This window comes from Cyrtonyx montezumae, unplaced genomic scaffold (assembly GCF_038088225.1).
Source record: "Cyrtonyx montezumae isolate F1298 unplaced genomic scaffold, pur_monq_1.0 scaffold_6, whole genome shotgun sequence".
NCBI lineage: Eukaryota > Metazoa > Chordata > Aves > Galliformes > Odontophoridae > Cyrtonyx > Cyrtonyx montezumae.
The window spans coordinates 15,209,340-15,235,532 of record NW_027072067.1 but is presented as its reverse complement, the minus strand read 5'-3'; the positions used below and the strand labels follow the sequence as shown (position 1 = coordinate 15,235,532).

The 26,193-nt window shown below is 38.9% G+C and overlaps 1 protein-coding gene across 1 annotated transcript in view; it reads left to right on the top strand.

The window, feature by feature from the left end:
• The first annotated feature begins 1,777 nt into the window (after positions 1 to 1,777).
• MDFIC2 (MyoD family inhibitor domain containing 2) overlaps positions 1,778 to 26,193 on the top strand; it is a 39,496-nt gene continuing 15,080 nt past the window's right edge. Inside the window, exons 1-3 of the mRNA XM_065749716.1 lie at positions 1,778 to 1,856; positions 2,532 to 2,619; positions 25,344 to 25,382. Coding sequence (XP_065605788.1) covers positions 2,532 to 2,619; positions 25,344 to 25,382 — 127 coding nt within the window. The 5' untranslated portion in view covers positions 1,778 to 1,856. The remainder of the gene's footprint in view (positions 1,857 to 2,531; positions 2,620 to 25,343; positions 25,383 to 26,193) is intronic.

The following is a 26,193-nucleotide window of genomic DNA, read 5'->3' as shown; positions in this document are numbered from 1 at the left end:
CTAGTTCCTGCTGGTTTCAAGGAGACCTCAAATCAGCAAAAAGCCTCAAAGCTGAGACTCTAGGAGTTGTGATTTCAAAGAACAGCGGCCCTCATGGCTGTGGTTTTGGAGGTGATTTTCTTGTCTCTTTCACTTTGTTTGGGAGACATCAGGATACTGACAAACCTCTAGAAAAACACGATGATGTTGAGAGAATGCACAAAGTGAATTTTCTCTCGTTTGCTTTCAAAACTATCTACATCTTCATTTTAAACGATGTTTCTTAAGTGGCTGTTAACATCAGGTCCGAGTTGCAATCAGATAGGTCTTGGCTGTACCACATGGAGACCAGTTGATTTTATTAGGGCTGAACAAGAGCTCTGTAGCCTGTCCTACCAAATCCAGCTGAAGAATCAGCACCACTGATTAATTTGAAGTATTACAGGTGCAACAACTTTGAAAAAATAAGTAAGTGTTTCTGTGAGAAACAGAGGAACAGCAATTGAAAGTAGATGACTCTCAAAGCTGCATCCAAAGGGAATGGAACAAAGATCTTAAAATATTACCCCTAGATGCTTTCCCCCTGTGCTTGCAATTATTCCCAAAGTATCCTGCTTAAAATAGGTTTTCAAACCATGCAAGACTAATCATTGCAATTTGGAGATGTAAGTAGGCACTTACCATGCAATTCACAATTAGCTAAAGATGGTAGAAGAATCTCAGGCACATTGGCACAGGAGATTTAAAGAAAAAGAAAAAAAAAACCACCATTTTTTCTTGCAAGAATGACATGTGATGGGAGAGTAGAGGAAAATAATTGTCATAACAAAGGAAATATGTTATTATTTATTGGCCACACTTAAGCACTGAGATCTTGGATTACAGTATCTGGTGACAAACACTACTTGAAATTTTATAAATATTGCCTAAAAGGTAAAATAACTGGGTAATTCTGCATGTACTCTGCAACTAACACTAAAAAAAATCAGTTTGGGGAAGCAGAGTGCCATTTGCTTTTTGTCCTATACAAAAAGTAGGGAGAGACCTCTGAGCACCCTGAAGTCTTCTTCTCTTTGCTCTCACCAACATCTGAGAAGTATTGCTGGCAAAGATGGCCAGGGCATTTTAGAAGCCAACAAACAACCTTCAAGTTTTAGTGCCTCAAAGGTAGAGGGCAGCCCCATCTACCATGTTGACACCCTACCTTTTGTTGCCCATCAGCACAAAGACTGCCCCCACTTGAGCTCTCTCATTCCTGCCCAATGCTCGCCATGCCCACTGCTCTTTGGGGTCCCACAGCACCCAGCTCCCCACAGGATTATACCTTCTCATTGCCAAATGACAGCTGTAAATAAACACTTGGGGACTAATTCCTACAGCTTTCATTGTTGCAACTTACATTTAGACAAAACATTGACTCATTTGTCTGATTTGTCTCTATTAATCTCCTGGTTGTCTTTTTCTTCCTCCTCTTGCAGATCCACTGGGTTACAAACTGCAGTAATAACCTTTACAAACCAATTTTTCTTTCACAAAGCTGTTGATTTTCCACCACTCCAATAGTGCTGGGATGCTGATCATCCCCTGCTTCCATACCCTGACTGGCTCTAGAAGTGCATACAAACAAAAAGGGAAAAAAAAAAAAAAGAGAAAAAAAAGAAAAGGGAAAAAAAACCCTCAGCAATAAGTTGGCTGATTCTGGCAGCAAGACAAATCTAGCACCACACAGCAGGCAGGAAGAGAGTGCACTGCTCATCCTTTCAGTTTTGTCAGTGTATGGGAATGCTGGACATCAACACACAGCGAGGGATTCGGCCGAAAGCACACCTCCTCGGCTTCTGAGCCCTGCTGCCTTCACCCCCGTTTGGAAGACACAGGTAAAAATAGAGTAATGCTTTTGCTAAATGGATTCAGTGAAAATAGAAAGCAGAAGAAGCCCGGACAGACTAATCTTATTGCTAGCAGGCGATGGAAGTAAACCACAGTGCACGGGCTGATAGCTCCTGTATATGTAATACCCCCAGGTACTGTAACTTGCATGTGATTCTTCTCGTTACAGTAAATAAATAGTCGCAAGTGGCACTAAAGGATTTTTTAGATACAATTTGTTTGAGTTGCCTTTATAAATATTTATCATTATTTACATAATTATACCTCTCTGACAGCAGGCTTTACAGCTACTTTGAACCATGATAAGCAGGCTGGATGCTCCTCTGCAGCCAGACCATTCCTGTTCCGTGTGTTGTATGTACCTCTTTTAGCAGCCTGCTATGAGCGTCTCACTCATTCATTTCATCATGTAATTTATAGTAACATTACAAAAGAAACCATCTATATTCAGCAACTACCTAATATTGATAAAGCATTAAGGAACAGAACATAAATTTAATGACAGATATAATATAGTAACAATAATCTGCAGAGAGAAAGTATGTCTGTGTAAGTGAACAATTCCTTAGAACAGAAACCTAAACAGAGAACATATTTATCTGACAGAAATATTAAGAGAATTCCTGATGTCCCAAAATTCCTTTTTGTTTTTTTTCCTCTAGATGTCAGAAGCCAAGACAGACAAGGCAAAAGTCAAACCAGCAGAAAGTTTTGAAAATGACAAGCAAAATGTTTCTTGGCTGAAAAAAGGTAAGCTGCATTGCTGAGTTATTAGTTACCTGGTTATGTTCAGAAAAGAAAACACATGAGAAATCTTACAGCTCTGAATAGGGCCAAGAATTTCCACCACAACATCCATAAATTGACACCTATGGAATATACACGTTCATTTTATTTTGGTGCACAAATGGCCCAAATTGACAAAATTCTGAGTAACCTGAAAGTTTGTTTCCCAGCATGCTTGCATTCCCTTGGGAAGCTTTGATTAACTTCAACTACAACACAAAGAAGGATGGAACATCCTCTTAATTCCCAAGGAAAAGATTTTATTAACTCAAACTTTTACTGAAATGGATTTACGTGTGTTGGGTTTCCTCAAACGTGTGAAAAAAACAACCCAAATCTTCAGACTTGTCAGTGTGTTATCTCAGAATAAAGTAGTACCTGTTGTCAGCAGTTCATGAAGTATAGACTCCCAGAATTGACAGCTATCTGGTAGATCTTTTGCTGCAAACAATTGACAAATGTGGGTATTTCAAGTAATATGCTAAACTATTTTAGAAAACAAATACACGATTATAAAAGTTTTCTTATCCCTATACCCATAAAAAGGATGGCCTTGCTGGAAAAAAAATATTTTTAAGTTAACACAGCTTATTCTAAGGCCTTCTTTGTGTAGGTTAGTTCATCATATCAGAGTAACTTCACTGTATTTCACAGACACGCATGTAAAAGAAGTATATGAGTTAAAGTGAGTCTTAGGGCAAAGGCTTCCAAGATAAGCCTTGATGCAAACTACATTAGGTGCAAATTAGGGCTTTTAAATGAGAACGGATATATTCTAATCCTGACAAATATCTTGGGAAGACTCAACAAGTGACTTCATATTTTGAGAACATTAGCTAGGCGGGTCCTGAGGAAAAGGTAGTTCATGGCAATTATTATTATGTCATCTGTAAAATGCGTCTCGCTATTTTAAGCTCATCTAGATAATCCTGTTAGATTTTTAAGTTGCCATAGAGGTTGCACTAAAGTAAACCTAAATTAAAGTCTCTGCCCTCTGTTTTTGGTTGTTTCACTGGCTAAGATGCAGGACTTGTTTGTCTGGACAGCAAAAATCCTCTGCTTCCAAAGGTACCAGCTACATCAATGGGAACTCTGCAGATTTGCAAGTCAAGCATCACAAAGAACAGTATAGATGAGTGAGATCTGGGCCCGGTTCTACACGATAGCATTGCACTTTAGCTCATAAACAGCAAGCACACTGGTGAAATATATATTTATCCCATCAGAATACAGTATAGCACAAGAGATTGCAACTTTACAAAAAGGAGTACAGGGGACTTTAACTGGTCCTTGGTAAGAAAGAGACTCTGAGCAGGGTTAGACCACTGGCACGAGTCCTCAGAGCCCCACATAGTTATCTGTCCTCTGGCCTACGCGTACTCCAGGAGCCAAATCTTATTGCTCCCACCAGTATATTACTGAGCCTCAATATTTTAGTAGTTGTCACTCTCCTAAGGAGACCCACAGTCCTGAGTTTCCAGGTCATTAGCAATGTTTTAATTGTTTTGTTCTCGGAGGCAGCGATCTCCTTCAGAAAGAGAGATAAATGCTGTTTGTTTGCACCTCTTCTATAAAATGCAGTGCAGGAGAAGTGGGCCTTGAAGACCTTGTGCTGCAGCTGAGTCAATAAATAGATGAAGTGTCTCAGAAGAGACGGACATTTTCCTTGAGATATTGATATGGACATTATTTAATATTACACTGAAATTTGCTTATTAAGAAACAGTTACCGTTTCTTTGCTTAAAGCAAACATCGCATTTTTAGAGTATGCTAAAACAAACTGTCTGGAGCAGAAGCTCAACTTCTATGTTTAAATGCTTTAAAAATACATTACATATAGATTTCAGGCATTCTAATAAGCAATGAATTGTGGAAAACAGACTTGTACTGCTTCCGTCAAGCACAGTAATAAGACTATATGTTCTTCTAACATCACGCTTTAAAGAAAAGTTATTTTTATTCATGGTTTTGTATTGATTATTTGTTCCTTCTAAAAGAAACAATCATGAACCACATAGTATCAGAAATAAACATAAAATACAGACTAGGCTGTGGCTTTAGTATCTCCTGTAGACGTTTGTTTCTTCATAATGCTTTGCGAACTAACAGCCCACAGACTAGTAGTGCAGCAGGTCAACACTGAAATAAAGTATTTATTATTTGTTTGTTGGCTGTCAGCATTAGGAGCTGCTTAATCTGGGCTGGAAGACAACGTTTTAATATGGCAACTACTTATTTTGCTTCTATTTTTTTTTTTTTTTTGGAACAAGATATTTTGTTTCTCTCTCTCAGCCTCTAAAAGCTGAAATCAACGCCTCATTTTCAAGAAAATTTTCCACAACAAAAACCAGAAACCAAATAAGTCAAATAAAAAGTATTATAGAAAAACATTAAGTTTTGCTTATTGACATGTATCTTTAGGCAGGAAGACCCAAAAGATTCCTACTTACCCTTCTACCTTGAGACCATTCGTACCCACTGCTACATTCATTTATCCCTGCCACAAGCACACCAGAAGTTTGTTGGAAGTTAAAGATGATACAGGAAAAAAATAATATGTTGCACTAGCCAGCACAGCATTGGAGAGGAATGTCTATAAAACTGCTGCCCTAGAATGTGTTTTTAAGAGGAACAGCAATATATTTGCTCCCTCCTTTAGTTTCTTCCTTATCCATAAAAGTCATTATTTGATGAAGGGCCTGAGGTCCTCCACGTGGAACTGTAGAGAAATAATAAAAATGTGTCCACTGAATCAGACTGGCAGATGTGCTGTCTGGTTTTGCTAGACTATCCAGAAGTCTTCAGCTCTGTACCTCCTGAGTCATCCAGCCCCAAAGCCTGGCTCTGAACATCAGCAGGAAAAGGGTTCTGGTTTGAGGGACACAGTGAAGATGGAGAAGTGGTCCAATCCCAAGAAGTCTTGAGATCAAGCATTTGTATCAGTTACCTTTTTACAAAAAATATCTAATGTTCCTTAGGGCAATTATTTCTGAGGATCACGCAAAAATTGAGAAAATTAATATGGAGAGTACGAAGTGGGCTATCAACGCAGTTCTTAGAGAGTCTTCTGCAATCTGGAAGCCACACAAGACACTGCTTCAGAAACGCAGCACTTGCGGAGTAACATTTGCAGGGTCTGTGAGAGGGATGCTCCCACCTTGAGCAACGCCCTTGTGGCCAGAGGTGCCTCCTCCATGTGGACCAGGGCTCTTTTCACCACGGCAGTGATACAGGGTCTGAATAGCAAGCATCTGGAAAGGGAGGTCAAAGCAGAGCTAAATTCACACCCAACTTCAGCATGTGGATTTACAAACATGTAATCTCTTGGTATCACCTGATGATTACAGCCATATGGATACATGGGAGCAAGCAGGAGCTTATCTGACTGACACCGGGCTTTAAAAGGTGACACTGATCTTGCACAGAGGGAGAAGGGGTTTCTTCACTCTTTCTGCATCCATTGCAAAAGACAGAATAGGAGCGAAAACGTGTGAGGGCTTAACACTGCCCTCCTATGGTTTCATCCCAAACTGGCCCTGGCAGCCCAGGAATGCAAATCCAAGTTGCACAGAAACAAAATTTCGTTTCAGGATATTCTCACACAAAGCCCTCCTGTTTTATGCTGCCCAGCTGTGTACACAAATGCCCTCCATATATAACTTCCAGGGAAAAGTTAATGAAATGGCTTCCTTGCCATTCTCCTGCCAAAAATATAGCTGAAAGGCTAATTCCAAGACTTTCTCCAGAAGAGCCCCTTTCTGCACTAAAATTTCCATAGGTCAGAAACATTTTGTCAAAAATAAGCCTGGTTTCATTGTCTTGCAGAGAGTAAGAAGTTGAGCCCTGATTTCTTTAATCGGCTGCTCTAGCCACCAGATTTTCACTGTAGGCTAAAATTCAGCCTTGTACTGAGGGTCAGTGCAAGGTCAGCACTTAAACCATAAAACAGGGCTTAAGTGGTAAAAGGACCCTCTGTTCAGGATTGTATTTCACCCCTCCAAGGACCACGGTTCATATGAAAAGGGGGATTTACTCATATCATAGACCCGGCTGTAGCGACATTATTCATGTTATTGAAATAATACCTCAGTTCAGGAGTTATCCCATTGGGTGAGATTGTGCCACACTTCTTAGTGGTACACTGCAGAACTCTGATGTGCGAGCTAGGCTACTCCCAATGGCACCTCCCCATAATATCCCACAGCCCAAGCTGGGAAATGCCCCTGCAGGAATAGCAAAAACCTAATTTTTGCAGCACTTAAACACCTTTTCCCCAGCATACCTCTCTCCCTGAATACTCAAAGTTTTTAGGAGATTTTTTTTTATTTTGGAAAAGTATTGAAGCAGGAAGGATGTACTGCCCTGAGATTTTCTTCTTATGCTCAGAAGTCAGTAAATATAAGAGTAAATAAGTACAAACAATTGCATGCACAGTTGCACACTTGTTTCCTACAGTTTGCTGACTTGGGCCCAGCAGCTTTTTCCCTTCTCTTCTTCCAGCCTGAATTAAATCATCGGATTGAAAAGCTTTATAGAATACTGATAGCAAAGAAAAACCTCTCAGTTTCATGTAACAGAAAATGCCAAATGCTTCTAAGATGAATGCTGTAATCTAAGCAGACTGCTTCCAGATAAGAACCACACATGCAAAAAAAGCACATTTAAAAACTGATGACAAGGATCCCAGAGGGCTCAAATTCCTGGAAGATGCCTTGTCAGCTTCAGGACTATGACCACATGAATTAATTGAGACAACCCTTCCTTTAAAGTTGTAAAACAGTAGATTTAAGGACTCTCTTCCAATGGGGAGGGAGTATATGAAACCTGCAATGGTCCCAGCTCACCACTCCTAATTATAGTTTTATAAACTGAGTGGTCCTTGATCTTTGAACCAGAGGATCCTTGGAGATGTAAGGCTTCAAGTACTGACACAAAGGTGGAATGAATGTACAGTGGCGTTTCTCTGGATGAGAGGGTTATCTTAAAGTCACGCTCCAGTGCTGAACAGGGTTTATTTAGGTTTGTCTGAAATCTTAAGTGAATGTTCCTCAGATGAAATAAATACACTGTGTTCAACTGCCAACCCTAGGCAAGACCTGAAGATGTTGTTTTGTATCATTAACCCCTGGAAATTTTCCAGAGCAATTCTGTTCATTGTACTGGTGGAAAATTTTCCCTTTAGTTGCACGAGTGGAGACAAAAAATAAAAAGTAAAGTTAAAATCTAACTTCATGTAATAACACAAGCAGCCATTAGCTGTTGATTATTATTATTATTTTACAGTACACATGGTAGAGCAGAATCCTCGTTACCAAGGACCTCCATAACACTTCCTACCTAAGATAGGCTGTGTCAACATGATCAGCAATGCCACTAAAGTAGTGGAGTTACACTGATTTGCAAAAATTTAATTGAACCAGCATGTTTAAAGCATACCTGTAATCATCTTAGGGCATAAATGAGGGAGGAGGGATTAAACAACATTCATATATGTCTTGTTTTTACCATTTCAATTAGTAGAAGGAAGGGTCAAATACAAAACTGGTTTCCCAGTTCTAAGGCAGTACAAACAAGAAAGATGCCTGTAGTAAGCAGAATAAGTAGCTTGGCTGATAAAAGAAAATTCTGTGTTGATAGGAACAGTATATATTTTAGAAACTTCCTAATTCTTAATGCTTTTGACTGAATACCTACTCCAAATTAGGGATGCTGCTAGTGTTAGTCTCCAATACATACATCACTGTATTGTAAAATGGTTTGTTTCTTCTCAGCAATAGTCCAATCTGTTTCTTTAATCAACTTCAGCAATCCCCCAAAATATATTATTTTTATTTCTCCTTGTCTGAAATATTGGAAATGTCATTGGTGTTATTCTCAGTTTCTTCTGAAGGGTGATTGAAGGATCTTGGAATCTAAATGTGCATGAAATGTCTGAAAACTCAGAAAATATTATTATTAGTGGGATTCTAGATTATTGCACAGAAGCGAAATCTTAATTACCCTAAGCTTAAAGGCAGGTAACTGTGGATGTAAAACAACTCAGTGCCAGTTGTCAGAAGGCGCTTCGTAGGCCTAAAAGTTTATACACAGATACGTAGAGCCAGACTGTCACACAGAGATACAGCAAAATCCTTACTACTGGGGGAAGGGGAGGGAAACAATCTGATGTTTAAGGTAAAGATAATTACATCATTAAAAAAAAAAAATGAGCTTTTCCTCCTTGCAGATTTGCAATACTTTACCAAAATACAGCTGCTTCTAAATACTCAAACCCAATTGCAATAAGTGGGCTAAATCCTGGGCATGCTGTTTTTCTATTTGCCTCTGGTGTTATATCTATTGCTTCTGAAATACGTTGCATGAGAACTTTAAAAAAATATATTTTTCCATCCATTTAAAATAATTATTTAGAACTAAATCCAAATGGAAAGACACTTAAGACAGTAAGTGTCTGCTCTAAATGTCTAATAATAAAATATTGGACATAATAAAACCATATAAAACCATATAACCAAATAAATAATAAACGTTATCAGAAGAGCTTAGTGATAAGTGACTTCTTCTGGGACACTTCAGATCTGAGCTGAGAGTACGTGATTGTGTGAAAGGACTTAGATTCATATCTTCCAGAGGAAGAAAACAGCTAACAGATGCTCTAATAGCATGGTGAAAAAGTTCCCAAGTACGTATGTTTGGGTGGGCTGCTTAAAGCTCATTGCTCCAGAGAGCGCAGGAAAGACAATAAAGCCCACCAGACAGGACACCTCCATGGAGGGCAATAGATGGGCTCTAGTCTCACTGAGAGTGTATTTACCTATCCATCTAGAAGTGGAAAGCTATTAACAAGTTGTCTCAACACATCACTAAGATGTACATGTGCTTTAAGGAGGGATGAATCTAGGAAAAGCGTACGCAAAGAGCTGAAGCCCCCAGTTCAGACGAGTTTCCTTATGGCATGTATCATAACTCAGATTTGTCTCTTAGAAGTGAATTGCACAAAGCTTCTTTATCTCCTAAGGTATACTTAAGTGGCAGAGATCTTTGCCTTTCCCCTAAACTAGATTAATTTTTATTTTATAGGATTGAAACAGTCTCTTAGGGTCTCCTGATTATATATAGTCTCATTTTAATTTCAGTCTTCAATCTGAATAAACACGTTAGTAAAACACAGACACAATTAACTTAATCATAAATTCAGATGGATTGTTTATTATCTGTCTTCTTAATGTGCTTATGATTGCAGCAGTTAAAGACGATAATGTTTTCTCTCACACATAAATGAATATACACAGAGTAGAAATATGTGCAGGAATAAAAAACTTATCCCTGAATATGTCAGTAGGCTTCAGAGATAAAGTAGATGCACTGCTCACTGTTGTGCTCTGCAGAAAAACACAAACATTGCCTTGATAGTGTTGAGACATCTGAGAACTGATTACTGACAAATTACATTCTTGCATATCTCTGCTTAAATATGCCTCTGTGTAGTCTCAAAAGAAAGTGTTACTGCAGTATTGAAGATGCAGATAGCAACACTTTTCTACAATGCTACTGCACCTGTGTTTAAAAAGCAGAGACGTAGATTTGGGTAAGTAAAGTCATGTGAGTTCTTCAGAGAAGAGCATAAGTTAAAGCAATATCTTCCTAGCAAAGCAAGCATCAGACATCAGATTGAAAGACGATGGTTATCTTATATGATCACCTCCTCAATTACTCAGATGCCAAAATTATAGTTGGAATTTGATTCACCTCCCTGTTCCCACAGAATATTGAAAGTAAACAGTTATTGCAAGTATGACTTCAGTTAAATTAGTGATTATTACCTAGGCTATTCTGTCATTAGGATAATTTTTTTAAACAGACTTACAGTATAACAAGATGAAATTAAATTTGGCTTTGAAACAGTCACTTCAATTCTTTTGCCCAAGAATAATTCATCTTCATTGTCTCTTGATTTTCAGATAGAACTGCACTAACTTATATTATATACATATATATACACGCACACGTATTTCAATCACCAAAGCCAAATTCAGACTGGTATGTCCTGAGCCTAACAACCCTAGGGTTTCTGACCTTCATTCTGTACTGGCAGTTGGGAAAAATTCATTCATAGAATCATTAAGGTTGGAAAAGACCACTAAAATCATCTAGCCCAAATGTCAGTCCAGCACCACCATGCTCACTAAGCCATGTCCTATATTCAGGTTAACTCTCACCCATGTTTTGCACTGGCTATTTGCACAATGTTCACTTAAATCACACAAAACTTAAAATTAAGTTCAGAGGAATCTTGGAAAAAATAGAGCACATCCTCGGGTATTTGCAATTTTGTAGTACTGCTTTGTGTAACATACTTTTATCAAGTGCACTTCTTTTAGCTATAAGCTTCACAGAGATAGTCACTTTTGGGGTAAAAAGTTTAAATATCTAATTTCCAGCAGAACAACCTGAGCTGTAATGACTTTGGGTTTTACTTACTGCCACTCTACCTAGAAACATAATCTCTCAGGCTCCCTATGAGAGTCAGGGACTTTGCAAAGAACCCAGAAACTCTGCAGAAACCCTACAAACTGTAGGAAGCCAGGCAGCTTTGGATCAGTGTTTAGCTGTACCAAAAATAGTCAGTCCAGCATAGCATGTAGAACAAAGGCTAAGGAAGCAGCAAGGCAGGTGCTGTGAATAATATTCCAATTTTGAAGATATACTGTTATTTTAAAGAATGTTCTAACCTTGCATAAATACTCTGATTCTGTCTTCACCCAAGGTTCTCTGGAAGCTCCTTTGACAAATGACATCCTGAATTCAGGATGATTTTCCTCGACTCGCCCTCTGTCCCTAACTTTAGGATCAGCACTGTCCCAGAAGAGATGGTAAACTCTATGTAGAGAAAATCTAAACTGCAGTGGAAGCTCCCCCAGCCCTCTCTTGGAGGGAATCACCAACAGTCATAGAAGGGTAGTATAGTCTCCATGTCTTAAAGAAAAATCATGAAAAATAAATAAAATATAAAACTAAGCAGTGGTTTTTACAGTATGACACAGCAGTATTACTTGCATTAGGCCAATTTACCACTTATGATAGCAGTAATAGCACTAAAAGCCAATAAAAGCGGTCTGTTCGTTCAGAGATTGGCTTTTATGGCTTATTCTAAATATTATCAAGTGAATCAAAAGCTGTCATTATAGTGTCTAAAAAGCCTTCGTACCTTGTAAGCAAACAGTGTGACTTTGACAAATAATCATTTGTATGCCTGTGTGAGACCAGGGCTAAAAGAGAAAGAAAAAGGAAAACCCAATATTTCACTTTACAGAAGTCATTAAGATCATTTCAGTTAAATTTCATACAAAACAGAACAGTTTTATATGTAAAACACCATTGTTTCTTTAATAAAGCAAACTTGTCAGATAACTGAGCAAAGAGCAGTTGAAATGCAATATATCACAATCAACTTTGGGAAAACAGATGATGTGCATGTCTAGATAACAACTTTGGGCCACCAGACAGGTGTATAACCCCTCTAAACCTGCCTGCCAAAAGCCCTGATGAGCACAGCACTCTTCTTCTTGCCACAAAAGAAAAGAGATATTCCCATCCCTCTGGCAGCATATAAGTCATGTCTTGTCTCATACCTGGCCAGGTACTCTCTTGAATCTCTTGAAGACCATCCATGGCAAGGGACGAACTGATTGCCTTGGGCATGACCCATCAAGGCTCATGCATCAAGCGCAAGTCTTGGGGAGCTAGCTCAAAAATTCAAGTTCAAATGTTGTATTTCAGGGAGTTTTCTTGCCCATTGCTATTTACAGTTTTAGAGGCCCTTCTAGAATGGCAAGACAGCATTCTTGCTGTTGATGCATATGCACTGCAGCTGCACTGAGCTACCAGAAACACAGGCTACCAGAAACACACGGTGCTGCCCTGCCCGGGGAATTGTTCCTCCTAACACAGTCTTTAAGGGCCACACACGTTTTGCAGAGAATTTACATGAGCAGAAAACCAACGGACCTCCCTTTCCAAGCGTCCAATTTTGTTAATTTATTTCTCCTGCAGATTAGGGATCTCTCCAGAAACACCACATTAACAGTATGGTGCAGAGATTCCTGGTGGAATCTGATGCATCAGATTTTGCCTACAGTGTACTAAGAACAGTAGGAAACCATAAAGATCCTCAACGTAATTGCATTTATTCAAAGCAAAATAAATGCAACTCCATAGATCTATGACAAATAGCATTTCTTCCCTTAAAATAAACATGACTAGTTACATATTTTATAATTTCGGCCAAAAGAACAGGTAAAAGCAGTTTATTAATAACTTAAGAATTAGGCTTTGGTCCTTTTGGACCACTTTCTAGCAGCATCCCGTCACTCTCAAGCTCCCTTTCAGACCCATTGCACAAACTGGGCATCTCACCCATAAACCAGTACAACAGACCTACAGAGCAGAAGCTGTTCATAGAAATAATACTAAAGTCACTCTCCTGCCACCAAGAGCATTTGGCAATAACGATATCAGTTTCAAGCATTTATATAAAATGGTAAGAAAAGATTTTATACACACTAAATTAGCATGAGTGGTTTGGCCTGTGTGTTTTTCAAGTTGTGGTTCTGGAACGTAGGTATTCATCACGTACAATTCTCCTGCGTTACTTTCCCCCAGGGTTCAATCCCCCCCCATATTTGAACCCCACTTTCAGCTCTGTCACATACAAGTTCTGCATTACTAATAAAGAAAATCAGGGCAGAGGACTCCACATGTTGCTGTGCAACCTGAAACAACCTGTGCAGTACTGCCACAGGGTAAAACAAACACTGGATACAATTCTTTTATCCAGGATATTAGGAGCAAAGTCACCAAAATTACTTCTATGATAGGAGTTAGGTTTGTGCTCTGGCATTATGCTTAACCTACGTCTTATAGCAGAGGAAGATGAGCATGCCTTGTCTAGGTAAGAGGTCACTTCTTGGGTATGCATTGGCCTGTTTCTAACTGCTAGCCTAGCCAAGAAACTCTATCCCTCCTTCCACTCCAGAGACCACCTGCAGAAATATCCCCTCAGACTCTGCTCAAGAGCCCCAAACTTGGCTTTAATGCAATACATATTTTCCATTTTTTTCTCCCTCTAATGAGACACATTGATATTTTTATCTGCCTGTACTGTGTTTTGTTAATGGGAAATTTTTCAAGCACTATGTGGTAATGGACTGTGGGATATGGGATTATGCATTTATTATTCTCAGGAGCACTATGTACACTATACCAGTAAGTTACAGGCAGGCTGGCAGAATGGGGTTTGAATTCTGGCAGAAGACCTCTTCCAAGTTTGCTGCAATTTGCCTGTTAGGCTGCATTTGGCTCTGCTTTAAAACCATACATTGATAGAGCTACGGTTACTTTGGCCAAACAGGCTGCACTGAGCTCTTGGTTCTGGATTGCTCATGTTCAAACTAGGTGGCCAAGGACAGCAAAAGAATGAATGTTGCAAGTAACTGTCAGTTCTGGGTTGCTGCATAATAGAGCACAAGATGTCAAGTCCAGAGATAAGAATTGTGATAATGTCTAAATGCATCTGGGTTTACATAAGCATTTGTCAGTGACATACACCCTCACTTTCTCACTGCCACAATAGGGCAGCCAAGGTTTTTTACAGAAGTGAAATGTATTTTCATGAAACAGATAAAAAGCCTGCTTCCCCCCCCCCCCCCCCCCCCCCGAGGAAATTTTGAGAAAATTTTTCATGGATTTGCCCTTTATAATATTCCAGTTTGTCTGGAGAAAGAAGAGGAAATAAAAACTAATAGAAAGAGACATTTCTTCTTGGATCTAAACTGAATACTTGGAAGAACACATTCTCAGACTGCTCATAAATGTTTAGAAGGAAAATAAGCCTTTTAGGTCAAATGATTCATAAGGTCCAGCTTTACTAAGACACTTTATATTTACACTTCCTAGTGAGGCAAAGGTGAAAAAAACTACTGCAGATTTTTCCTTTTGGTTTGAGAAAGTTAAATCCTTTTTGCATCGGTGTCCTACGGAAACACATTTGCATGAAAACCAAGAAGTAAACATTAGAAATAGATTCTGTGAGTACCTTAAAATTCCTTCAAATTCATGCTGCTAAGAAATCAGCAGCAGTTGCCATGAGCCAGGTACAGCATTGCAGATGAACCATAACTTGCCTTGTAATACACATATACGTACCCTACTGAAGTTACTTAGCCAGATTTCAAGTACTGTATGTATACTGTCCATAATGTACACCATAAAAATCATTATTTGCTGTATGGTGAAGACTACCTAAACTTCAGCTAGATAAGAAGCCTATTTTCTTTGTCTAAACAGAGCAAGCTCTTCCATATCCCATGTCTACCGGTAACATTAGTGTGATCTTTTAGCTTCTAATACATATTAATTTGTAATATACAAAACCATTCAAATAAATAATTGTGCAGACTGAATAAAAAAGCAATTTAAACTTTTTTTTCCCTAGCTGGAGACACTTTTTACAAATAGTTCTTTTAAGTAGTCTTAATAGTATCTCTTTAATACTGCCATTAAAATTCACCAGAGTTCAAGAGCAGAGCAAATTTACATCTGTTAAAATAATGGAATTGACACTGATATTACATCATTGCTATTTTAAATAATCATTCTTCATAATTCTAACGTACTTGCTTTAAGTTGCAAATAAAGAGCTTGTTCCCCTCCTTTCAAAGTCAATGGCAAACCTCCCTTTGGCTTTCAGGGAGCAGCACCTAGCTTTGAAGAAAGGGGCCTTTCGTTACACGGGGTGGGAATCTCACTGTGTTCATTTACATGCAGAAGAATAATTCACTCTAAAGTAAAAATTACTGGGAAAAGTTCTACAAGCTCTATTCAGCCTCGGTGAGATGAGATATTGTGTAGCCTGTTCCCAAAAACTCGTGAAACTATAGAACACTCTGAGTTTCAAGGGAGGTACAGTTCTGTTTAGTTTCACAAGAAAGTAATGTTTTATACAGGTGGGGTTTTCTTGTTTGTTTTTTGTTATTTTAGTGCAACTTTGTGGTTTTCCATCCTTAATACTGTAGGAGAGCTTGTTTTAAGAGAAGCATAACGGGAACCCTCACAAAATCAGCCTCTCCTGGGAGAACATTAGTAGTTTCACTAAAATTACATAAACGTTCTTCCACAAATGTTTCAAACCGAACCTAAAGGAATTAAAACAATGTACCATACAGACATGGAAAGCTACCTAGAAAACGAATCCATGTAGTCCTTTCCCTGATTACAGAACAAAGCTATGTAAGTCCTTTAAATAGGGTAAAGTTTATGACCGATTTGAAGAGTATTTAAAACTGGAGAAAAAAAATAATGCTTTCTTGCTACCCACCTAACACTCAAAAGAAAGCTTTGTGCCTGGATATTCCTAGGCTACCTGTGTGATCTTCAGGGAAAAATAGCCCATCCTACATCCTATTATCTGTAAAATCATCACAGCTCACTTGCCCAATGTGGATCTCAAGTTTTCAGGAACAGGAGCTTCCAACTGCACCTGATCCAAGCCCCTGGTTTGACAGAATTTGGCCATGGCAGAAATCATCAGTTACTACAGTTAGCTTTTGAGTGCCATGCTGCTGAAATGCCTTTGATGTTGACTGGAAAATCACCACATGCTGAGCCTTAGCCTTAACGTTGTACTGCAGTATACAGCCTGTTGGCTGTTTTCTGGGAGCCAGAGAACTGTATTAGCACCATCATAAAAACTGAAATGGGATCAATTGCTTGTTTTATTTATAATAGGCAGTGCCAGTGACAATAAAATATCTCTCCAACATCAGTAAATTTAGGGTTGAAATAACAATTGTCTTCATGTCCTTAAGAGCTATGTGTTTTAAAAAGTGACATACGACCAAAAAAAAAAGTGTGACCCTTTAAAGTGAAAAGCATGAACAAGCAGCACCACCAGAAACAGGGAAGAAACAAGAAATTATTGAAAACAGAAAAAAAAAAATCAAGTTGAAGAACCTGCAATGCTAAGGTTCTTATTCCAAGTTATTTACCATGTTAGATTTTCTTTCCATTTCCACAGCAGGATACATTTAGGAACAGAGAAAATAGTTGGGATGGTTGGAAAATGTCTGACAAATAGGGAAGATTTTGCAAAGTTCTGCCTCAGGAGGTGTTTCAGGCATTGTCACTTCACAGTGTCTGAGAAGAAAAGGGGAAGAAAACACCTCAGGGGTTATTCTACAGAGATTTTCATGCCATGCGGGCCAGGGCTAGCCAAGCCAGGAAGACCTTCTCAGGTCCATCACCTGTGATACTTTTTGGCATCATTCCTTGCCTTTAAACTACAGCTTCTTCCCCTTTGCCTTTGGCAGTAATACAACAGTGTCCAGCACAACCCAGCCTTAAAGAATAACCCTGAATTCTACAGTAAACGAGGGCTGTTGCCAAAAAAACAATGGCCATTTACTTCTCTGTAGCTTCCCAGCTACAGTGCTGAATGCTGAAAGAGGAAGAGATGTACACCTGATGTGGGTAGGTTGTCAGCAGAACCCTCATCACTGGGGAAAGGAGGAATGTACAGACAAAACATTCTATCCTTATGTACTCAAATGTATGCAGAATACACAGACTATTTTTGTATTACTCTCTAGGTTCCTCATTCTAAAACTATATTTTTTTTAATCACCAAAACCTGCTAATCTGAAGATTTCACATAACTTCATGGCAAGAAAGATGTTCATGTCATCTATTTTTGGCTTCCCATGCCATGACAGTGAAGGCTGGCCTGGGGTTGCTATATATGCACGCTGCTCAGGTAGCAGAACAGCTACAGCAGATTGCCTGGCACCTGCTCGAGGATGAGGTGAACAGAAAGTATTTTTGTTCCATTGAGAACATCCTGGCCAAACCAAATTTGTAGCACAGAAACTGGAAAAGTATAAACTGATGGGGAATGGAATCTTTTAATATTTTGGGATCATGAAAGGGTGAGATCAGAGATCTGAACCTGAACAAGTTTAAAATGGAGGAATGGAATTAAAATGGAAGGTGTTGGGGGAGATATATCCTTCTTGGAAGAAGTATTCGCAAAACCTGGTAGTCACATTTTGTTAGTTCTAATCTGCTTTTAATGAAACAACTTCTGAAAAGAAGATAAAAAAAACTTGGAGCCTGAATGCCAATAAAAACATATTGTAAGTATGATATGTTATCAACAGTTCTACTGCTGCTGGGTTAAGAAAAAAAAGCTAATGCACTTAAAATCATCCTCTTTTGCTTTCTAATATATTTTTAGAAATATCTGATTTTTTTATAATTTATTTTTAAGTAGAGCAGCTATTAAGAGAGAAATTAATTACAGTTTGATTTTTAAGGGTCTGGATTTCCTCCTGCATGTATCAGTCCAACTCAGGAATAAGCCCATTCAAGCAAATAAGATGAGGTTGGTGTGAACGAATTTAAATGTGATCTGAAGCAGGCCCTAAGATATTTATGGACAGAGTGAGTCATTCTTCTTCTGGTTGGATGATTACATCAGTGGAGAATTAGTCTATCATCATGCGAGGTCTGAGTCGCCTTTCTCTTATATCACCATACTTCAGAAACATTGTGTGAACTTCAACGATATTTCACTCCTAAAACCAACAAGATGAAAGAGCTGAGCCACAGCTCCAGTCTCCTATGCTAGATGTACACTGACTGCAAAGAAGCTGCCCCCAGTTAAATCAGTGGATCATCTGATCCTTCTTCTCTGGTCTCTTTACCTACTAAAACTTCTATATAAATCATTTTAAGACCTTTTTCTCATTTAAAATATCAAGTATTTTGGTTATAAAACAGTATATATCCTTTGCTCAGTATCACACTCAGTAAGTAACTTTGCTTCCAGCTGTATTCCGTGACATGGCTACGCAGATATCAGGGAGAAACTGAAACAGCACTATGAACTTGAATACTCCAACTTCCTCCTCACCAAGCCCAGATCTGTGATGAATCTTCAGCAGTTCAAACCCCTGAGTGTTTTATGACAATTTGAGTCAAGATAAAAACAACTCCATGCCAGACCTGACAGTCTCATTCCCTTCTTCTAGACATATACCAGGTTTGGTGGTGCTAGCACCACGTGTGATCCTCCCACGTTGCCTCTGAGAATAGGCAATAGCAGCTATTCAAGAAGCCACCTTAGGAAATGTTTTGATGCACTGCTGTTAGTATCTGAACTAGATTATGGGGGAAGAAAACAGCTAGAAAATCTCCAGTCATCACTGGAGTCCCTGAAAAGTTTCTCCCTCATGGCAATGACTTCATAGCTAACTAGAGGCAGAAAACGTGGCAGCGCACAAACTCCCCAGATACCAAGTGTTTACCAAGGAATCTGTTCCCCAGCCTCATCCCATCCCTACCTCTCTACAATTTTCGTGGTCCTATCCCCCCACCAGGAGCCAGACAGGCTGCCTTCCAGACATCTGTGCTCTTCTCACTTTTGGAAAATGGGGAGGACTAAAACCACCTTCCAAGTGAAGAAGGCTGAGAACAGTTAATTCTTGGATGCACCTCAGCAACTCCAGAAATAGTCTTAGAAGCACGACAGTGTTTTATATCAGCTTTTTCATAGAGAAACTCCAGGAGCATCCTATCTCTCTGCCATCCCTTCACTGGCCATTCAGTGGTCCAGCAGGTATACAGTGCTAGAGAACAACTGATTTAAGATGCTTCCACTGAACAGATTTTACCTGCTACCATTACACCTTCTCAAGATACTCGAGCACCAAACATTGTGGGAATGGAACTTGATGATCCTTGGGATCTCTGCCAACCCAAACCATTCTATGATTGTAGGCCTCAAGTTTTCATATTCATGTTACACTTTGTTAATACTTCCTAGAATTTCTCTGCATTAAGTGGTATATTTTATCTTCTCCAGCAATGAAGATTTCTGTACCATTATGTATCCTATAGTCAACTCTTTTAATATCTAAACCCAAGGATGTTTTGGGAAAAAAAAGATTATATTTAGTCAGAAATTGAATGAGATTAATACTTTTAAAAGTAATGTACAAATAGCAATCAGCCTCTGCTATGAAGGTCAAAAGAAAAAGGACACATTAGCAATTGAATATCTTCTGTCTCTTTAAAGTTTTAATACCTTGTACCTGTTAATAATAGGAAATATCCTTCTTCAAGAGTAGCATTTTCAAAAATTGGTAGAATCCTTTTGCTAATTCTAATCTTCTTTTAATAAAATAATTTACTAAAAAGGATTATAAAAAAGCATGAAAATGGAAGGCCAATAGAAATGTACGGCCTATACAATAAATAGTTAATGTATTTTCTAAATGAATGATTTAAAATAGCTATTAAAGTAAAGAGAATGAGCTTATGTTTCTAGTAATGACTTCTCTGCCTCAGAATGAAATCTGTAAATCCCCGATTGCAATTTCACATTCCAAAAGAACAAGCAGTCCTGGGACTGATGCTTATTGCCTTCATCATTAATACTAGCATAGTACACGGGACTTCTGTATCACCAGTTTGAATATTCAGACTTATGTATGCTTTTTATTTTAAATCTCATACAGTTATTTTCTGTCACAAAAATAAAGCCCTCCTTCAACCAGGCTTTTCTGTATGTACATGCATACATGTATACACAGACATTCAGTATAAGTACAATTTTATTCATAAGAGTGCATAATGATTCAGGCTGTGATTGTTAATAAAAATGCATTTCTAACCATCAAATTTGAGTCTATTATTCTAAGTTAATTGCATTTGCCCTAAAGAGACTTGCGACTGGCTGTCAGCCTATTTGTGTCAGTTCCATTTTATTCATCAGTCAATCTTGTCTCCTCTTTTTTCACATCCCATATATTGATCAAATAGATTTGTTAGCATGCCTCTGCAGCTTTAAAAAAGTTTTTGTTATTCGTCAGGTTTATTTGATTACTATATTAGTTTGTCTGTTATCTTAATTGTTATTTCAATGGAAAATAAATGCCCTTTGATAGTCCCACAAGATTCCCATTAAATATAATCCATATAACAAGTTAGTGGATGGAGTGAGTGTGGTACGAAAATAAACACATTAAACCCATTTTAGAAGGTGGCATTTATCTGCAGCTATGCCACACTTGATCCAAAAGACAGGAATAGAAATAACTACAGTGTGAAACAATTTTGATAAACATCAGTGCCGTATCATTGCATATTATGCTATGTATAAAATACTTAAAGAAAAAGACGTGATATAAAATAAACTGAGGTCATATCTGGAAGAGTGGCTTTTGTGGTTAAGTGTGAAATGGAACAATGTTATATATGGCTTTAGGTACTAGAAATTGGGCTGGAAAGGCTGTAAGCAAATGCAGGTGGAAATACTGTGCTACATGGTAAATATTTTTGACTGGGAGAAATAGCAGCTTTATAGGAAAAAGTTTAATAGAGTAGAAGAAGGAAAAAGCTTTATACATTGTGTAAAGAAATGAGTTTAGCTATATTAAAAATAAATAAATCAGCAAAACAGCCCTTAGCACACCCAGTCAGCGATGGCTTTCATAGTGACATCCCAAACACTTCTTGTGGCCTTTTCCAAGAAGATGGAGATGCAACTGTTTCTCAGAAACCTGCATCTCGTACCCTCACTATCAGCAGAGCATAACACAGCCCTGGCTCCCTGCTTAGCACTGAGTCCCCACCTGGTACGTGAGCTTACACAGTGTCCGAAATAAGCACCGTGTTAAGATCAGCAATAACAAGCACATACTGTTTCATTTAAGAAAGGTTCAAGAGTCCACGTGTGTTAAGACAGTTGTGCAACATGTAGAAATGCTGTTTTCATAAAAAAAAAAAATCAGGAAGCAGTCTTTTGCTTTACCTACAAACTTAAAGAACGCTGACAAAGCCTACAGCTTTCTGAAAGTGAAATAAACCAAATTTTCCAATCTTCTCACTGAAAGCTGAAGAAATTCCTTTTTTTTTTTTTTGAACAAGATTAGTCTTTTCATTATATAACTTCAGTCATATAAATTTGGTTTCTAGTCTAAGTTATTATTTTTACTGTTATTTATAGCCAAACACTATGGGGCAGAAGGGTGAGGAATGTGGACAAAATATTTCTTCCTAAGAGTAACTCATTCCTGGCTTAAACTCTCCTACCAAGAGGGGCTGCCATGCCAGCAGGACACTCATCTCTCCCTTTGATTATCACAGGAGTTTAGGCCAGACAGCTGTTGCTATGAACACCACCCTGAGGGGGCCAACCCTATTATAGCAGGAGAGGTTTTAATGCCTGTACCTACCTGAGGATGCTCAAAATGCCCAGCTCTGAGATTATTTTTCATCTGGAACGTTTTTTAAACAGTATTTCATAGCAAACAACTATGCTAAAGCTTCAGATGACTGAAAATAACACATTTGCAACTGTCACAGACCAGTTAGCAATACCGTGTGATTCAGAAGCACACAGCATGATGATAGTTTCAAGCCAAACTGTTGTGACCAGATAGTATGGCATATAAACAGGAACAGAGAAGAATACAGCCTCAACATTTGAGACAACAAAGAGAGAGTGAAATGATTGCTACATAAAAGACATTTCAAAGACCTCCCAGAAAAGCAGGCATAAAAATCCCCAATAAAAAGGCTCAGCAAGAAAACTGTCACACCCCCTAATCCTCAGCAGACTTTAACAAGATGTTTGTATGAGCCAGAGATTGTCTCCTTCCCCAGAAGACAAAAGACACAGAAAACAATACCGTCTAGCATAGGATTAGGAGGCAAGAGATAGATAAAAAGGATTCCTTAACCTTACAATTAGAAACCTCAACTCTACAGCCAAAGGATAATCAGAAACAGACTGCAAACCTGTGTTACAATGATTGCTGCAACTATTTTTACCCTTTGAAAGTTGATATATTTTCTGATTTTTATTGTTATTTTATTTATTGCCACCTCAAGAAGGGTTTTGATGGCCACTTAACTACAAGACAACTGCTGCTAACAAACCACAATTCAGCACACATGGCAATAACATTTTATTTCCCATTCCTTGAATTCCCACCACCACCAACCAGGCAAAAATTAGATTACCAGTGCTCACAGAAGCTTTCCAATAAATGTGTAAGTAAAATCAAAACTACATGCACTGCACTGGTCTTCTAACAAATGGTTGGCTGGCTTACTGTGCCCTAAACCAGAAGCACGCACAGGTTCCTCATGGCATAAGCATTTACTCTGGTGGAAAAAGAAACAACTTGGTTGTTATAATGAGCATCTTCAGCTTTATTTGGTATTAGGAATGCCTTTCAACAGAATGCGGAGTACTGGCAAGTGTAGAAAACAGACTTGGAGGAGGAGGAATTCTGTAGTCTGGAAAGAAACTAGAGTCTGCAAAATTCAACTCTCCTGCAGTAGTTAACTGGTGACCATAAATTGTAACAGCCACAGAAGTTAACTGCGTAAAAGTTTAAGACTCTCTCTGAAGCTGAACAAGGCAACCACAAGACATTGACAACCAAGTTTATGGGGCGTATATTAACTTACAGCCATGAATTAAGTGCCAAAACAATCATGTATGATCAGGAAGTGTACATGTTCCCTCTTTATAGGGGATGATTTGAGGCACACAGGAATTAAGTGCTTTGTTCAAGCACTTGGTGAGGGACACTCAGGATTTAAGCAGTCACCAACTCCAGTGGGCAGCTCATATTGCTGAAATTTTCCAGTCTTCCTGGTGCCCTCAGGAAAGGACAGGTACAGCACACCTGTAGACTCCCACTGTGCTCTTTCGATTCTGTCTGTCTGCCTATGGGACCTGAAATTTCTTGTCTTTAGTTCAGTGAACCTGTTTCATGCAAGCTAGACATCAACATATTCTAAAGAAGATGAAAGCAAGATACTTGAAAGCATGTAGAGCTTGGCAGGGATGCCACCTTAAACACTGTCATTTGCTACACAAACATGTAAACAGATCATACTTCCTAGAAGAGTCATGAAATGAATGCATGGAATGCATATGTTTCCAGTTTATTTATTTTTTAAGAATTTTAGAGCAAGTAATGCTTGGCTTGCATGTAATTCTTAGAAGAAAAACAAGTAACATCACCTATAGTCTTCTAAGTAAGATTTATGGACCACAAACTAAACAAAAGCAATTAACCATATACATCCCCAAGACAGCTAGTACCAGCATACGAGGCAAAGCAACAGAGAATGTCAATCAGCCTAGGGAGCAGCAGAGGGTAGTAGCATGGTTTGTGTGGTGGCTGGAGTAAATTAACTTCCTCAGCAGCAGAGCATCCCAGGGATTCCAGGTCTTGTCTGTGGGACGGTGCAAGTGGCCCACAAAACTTGACCCACAGTGCACATTCCCACACCATCAGGACCTTCACTGCTGTCCTGCAGAGAGGCCAGCTATGCTCTCATTAGGAGTCTGGGAACAGGGCTATGGCACCCTGTCTATTGTCACAAAATCATTTCTAGCTCAAGTTTTCCTCAGTTTACAAGCAAGCTTCTGGTTGCCCCTATTACAAGCCCTACCTTGGATTTTACAAGTTAGGTTTTTCCTAGTTCACACATGCAGCTCCAGGTCTACCAAATAAAGATCTGAAATTTTTATGAGTGACACCTGCACAGCACAAAATCCCATATACTACACTGCAGCAATGCCACCCAAGTATACAGTCCTTCACTCAGGCAGGGCCTACATTTTCCCCTCCAAGAGAAGATATATATATTGCTCCAGACACCATTACATTTCTGCTTTGTCATCATTACTGATTTTATGGTACTCAGATACTTTGGTGATGAAGACAGTGCAAAGCTCTAATATAGCTAAAAACCTGAAGAACTTCATCATATTGAAGCAGAAAAATAAAGATGTGTTCTTAATTTGAACTCCCCACTGTATCACAAAACCTCAGTTCAGAAAACGGAAGGGTATGAATTGAAATGTTTAAATAATGACTTACTCTGCTTACTTCAATAACTGAAAGCCCAGCATCTACATATTTACCACTGATAAAGGATTGTGATGATGCACACAGTGATGAGGTCTATATTCAGGTTCATTACTACCATTTTCTTCAGTAGAAATTATTTTAATGAAGATTTTGCCTAATTAAGATTTTCATGATTTGGCGTAGGAAACAGATACAACACCTGATACAGTACGCCCTGAAGCTAAACACTTCCCATCAGCTTTGATGGGCATTTGCCTTCACACAGCCTACACTTTACACGTCCTTCACACAGCAAGGCAGAGCCTGATCAAATGAAAACAACTCAGACATCAGCCAACAAAAAGACATAGCAAAGACGGTAAGGTTTACTCACTCATTTTCAGGGATGAGCACTGCACCAATGAGCTAGGGTCCTCAGGGAGTTGCTGCTCCTCTGACTGAGTTGTCCGTGTGGAAACTGACTGTGTCCCCTGGGGAAAACACTAAATTTCAGTCTGAGAGGCCAGAGGACACTGGGTCCTTGAGGGACTGAGTTATCTCCCAGTTTCTATCTAGAGAGCTTTTTATCCTTTATTGTGAAGTCAATCAGGGAACTAAGCCTCCAGCCCCACCAGCTTGACTTCTCACTTTCCTCTGATAACAATACAGCTTCATTTACACGAGACAGCAACCCCACCTCACGAGCTGAATTTTCCCGCTTAGTAAAATCTTCCTTTCCCATTCTTGTTTTCCAGAACTGGACAAGCCCATCCTCCAGCCCCATGGAGATTCAGGTAAAACCCCCACCTCCTCATCTCCATTTTGTCACAGTACCACGTAATTATAACTACCAAAACAGCCTCTTTCCTGTAAGAAAAGAGGATGAGCAATTCTAACTCCATGCAAATAGAAGCAAATTATTGTTTCCTTATTATTGACTCATTGTATTTTAGCTTATCTTTAATGGAAAGAATATTTTTATTTAATGAAATATTTCAAGGGTCACTCTAAAATAGCAAAACAAAGAAAGAGATGATGTGCAGTTAACTTAGCCTATATGCTCTGGAATAGAAGGCGTTTTCTTCTGAAAACTGAGAAAGAACCTCAAAGGGCCAGCCTATATGCCACATCTGCTTGCTCCAATTTGCTAAATCTCAGACAAAACATACACTGACGCTGAGTTCCTGAAAGCTGCTGACCATGCACCTTACCTGGAGAATAGCCACAACCTTACTATGCCTTCATCCTACCTTTATTTATCTGCTGAAGAAACAACAGCCACAGCCTCCTTCCTTCCCAGCTGATAACATTTTCCTTACTGATAGGGGTGTAACCCATCACAACCACCTCAAAACCTTCAGAGCAAGGGAATATTGATCATTTTAACCCCTTCCACCACAGCAGAGTTCATATGTCTGCCTGTTCTCTTCTACTGATGACCTTAACAAGTCCCAGTCAGAGCCAGCCTGAGCTTCTCAGATTTTGGAAGTGGCTCTCAACAGTCCTTTACTCCAATTGTTAATTGGGCTGTTGCTAATCAGAGCATAAACATACCAGGCCGGGCCCTACGAGTAACAGTGAATTGGCTGTATTAAAGTCCACATC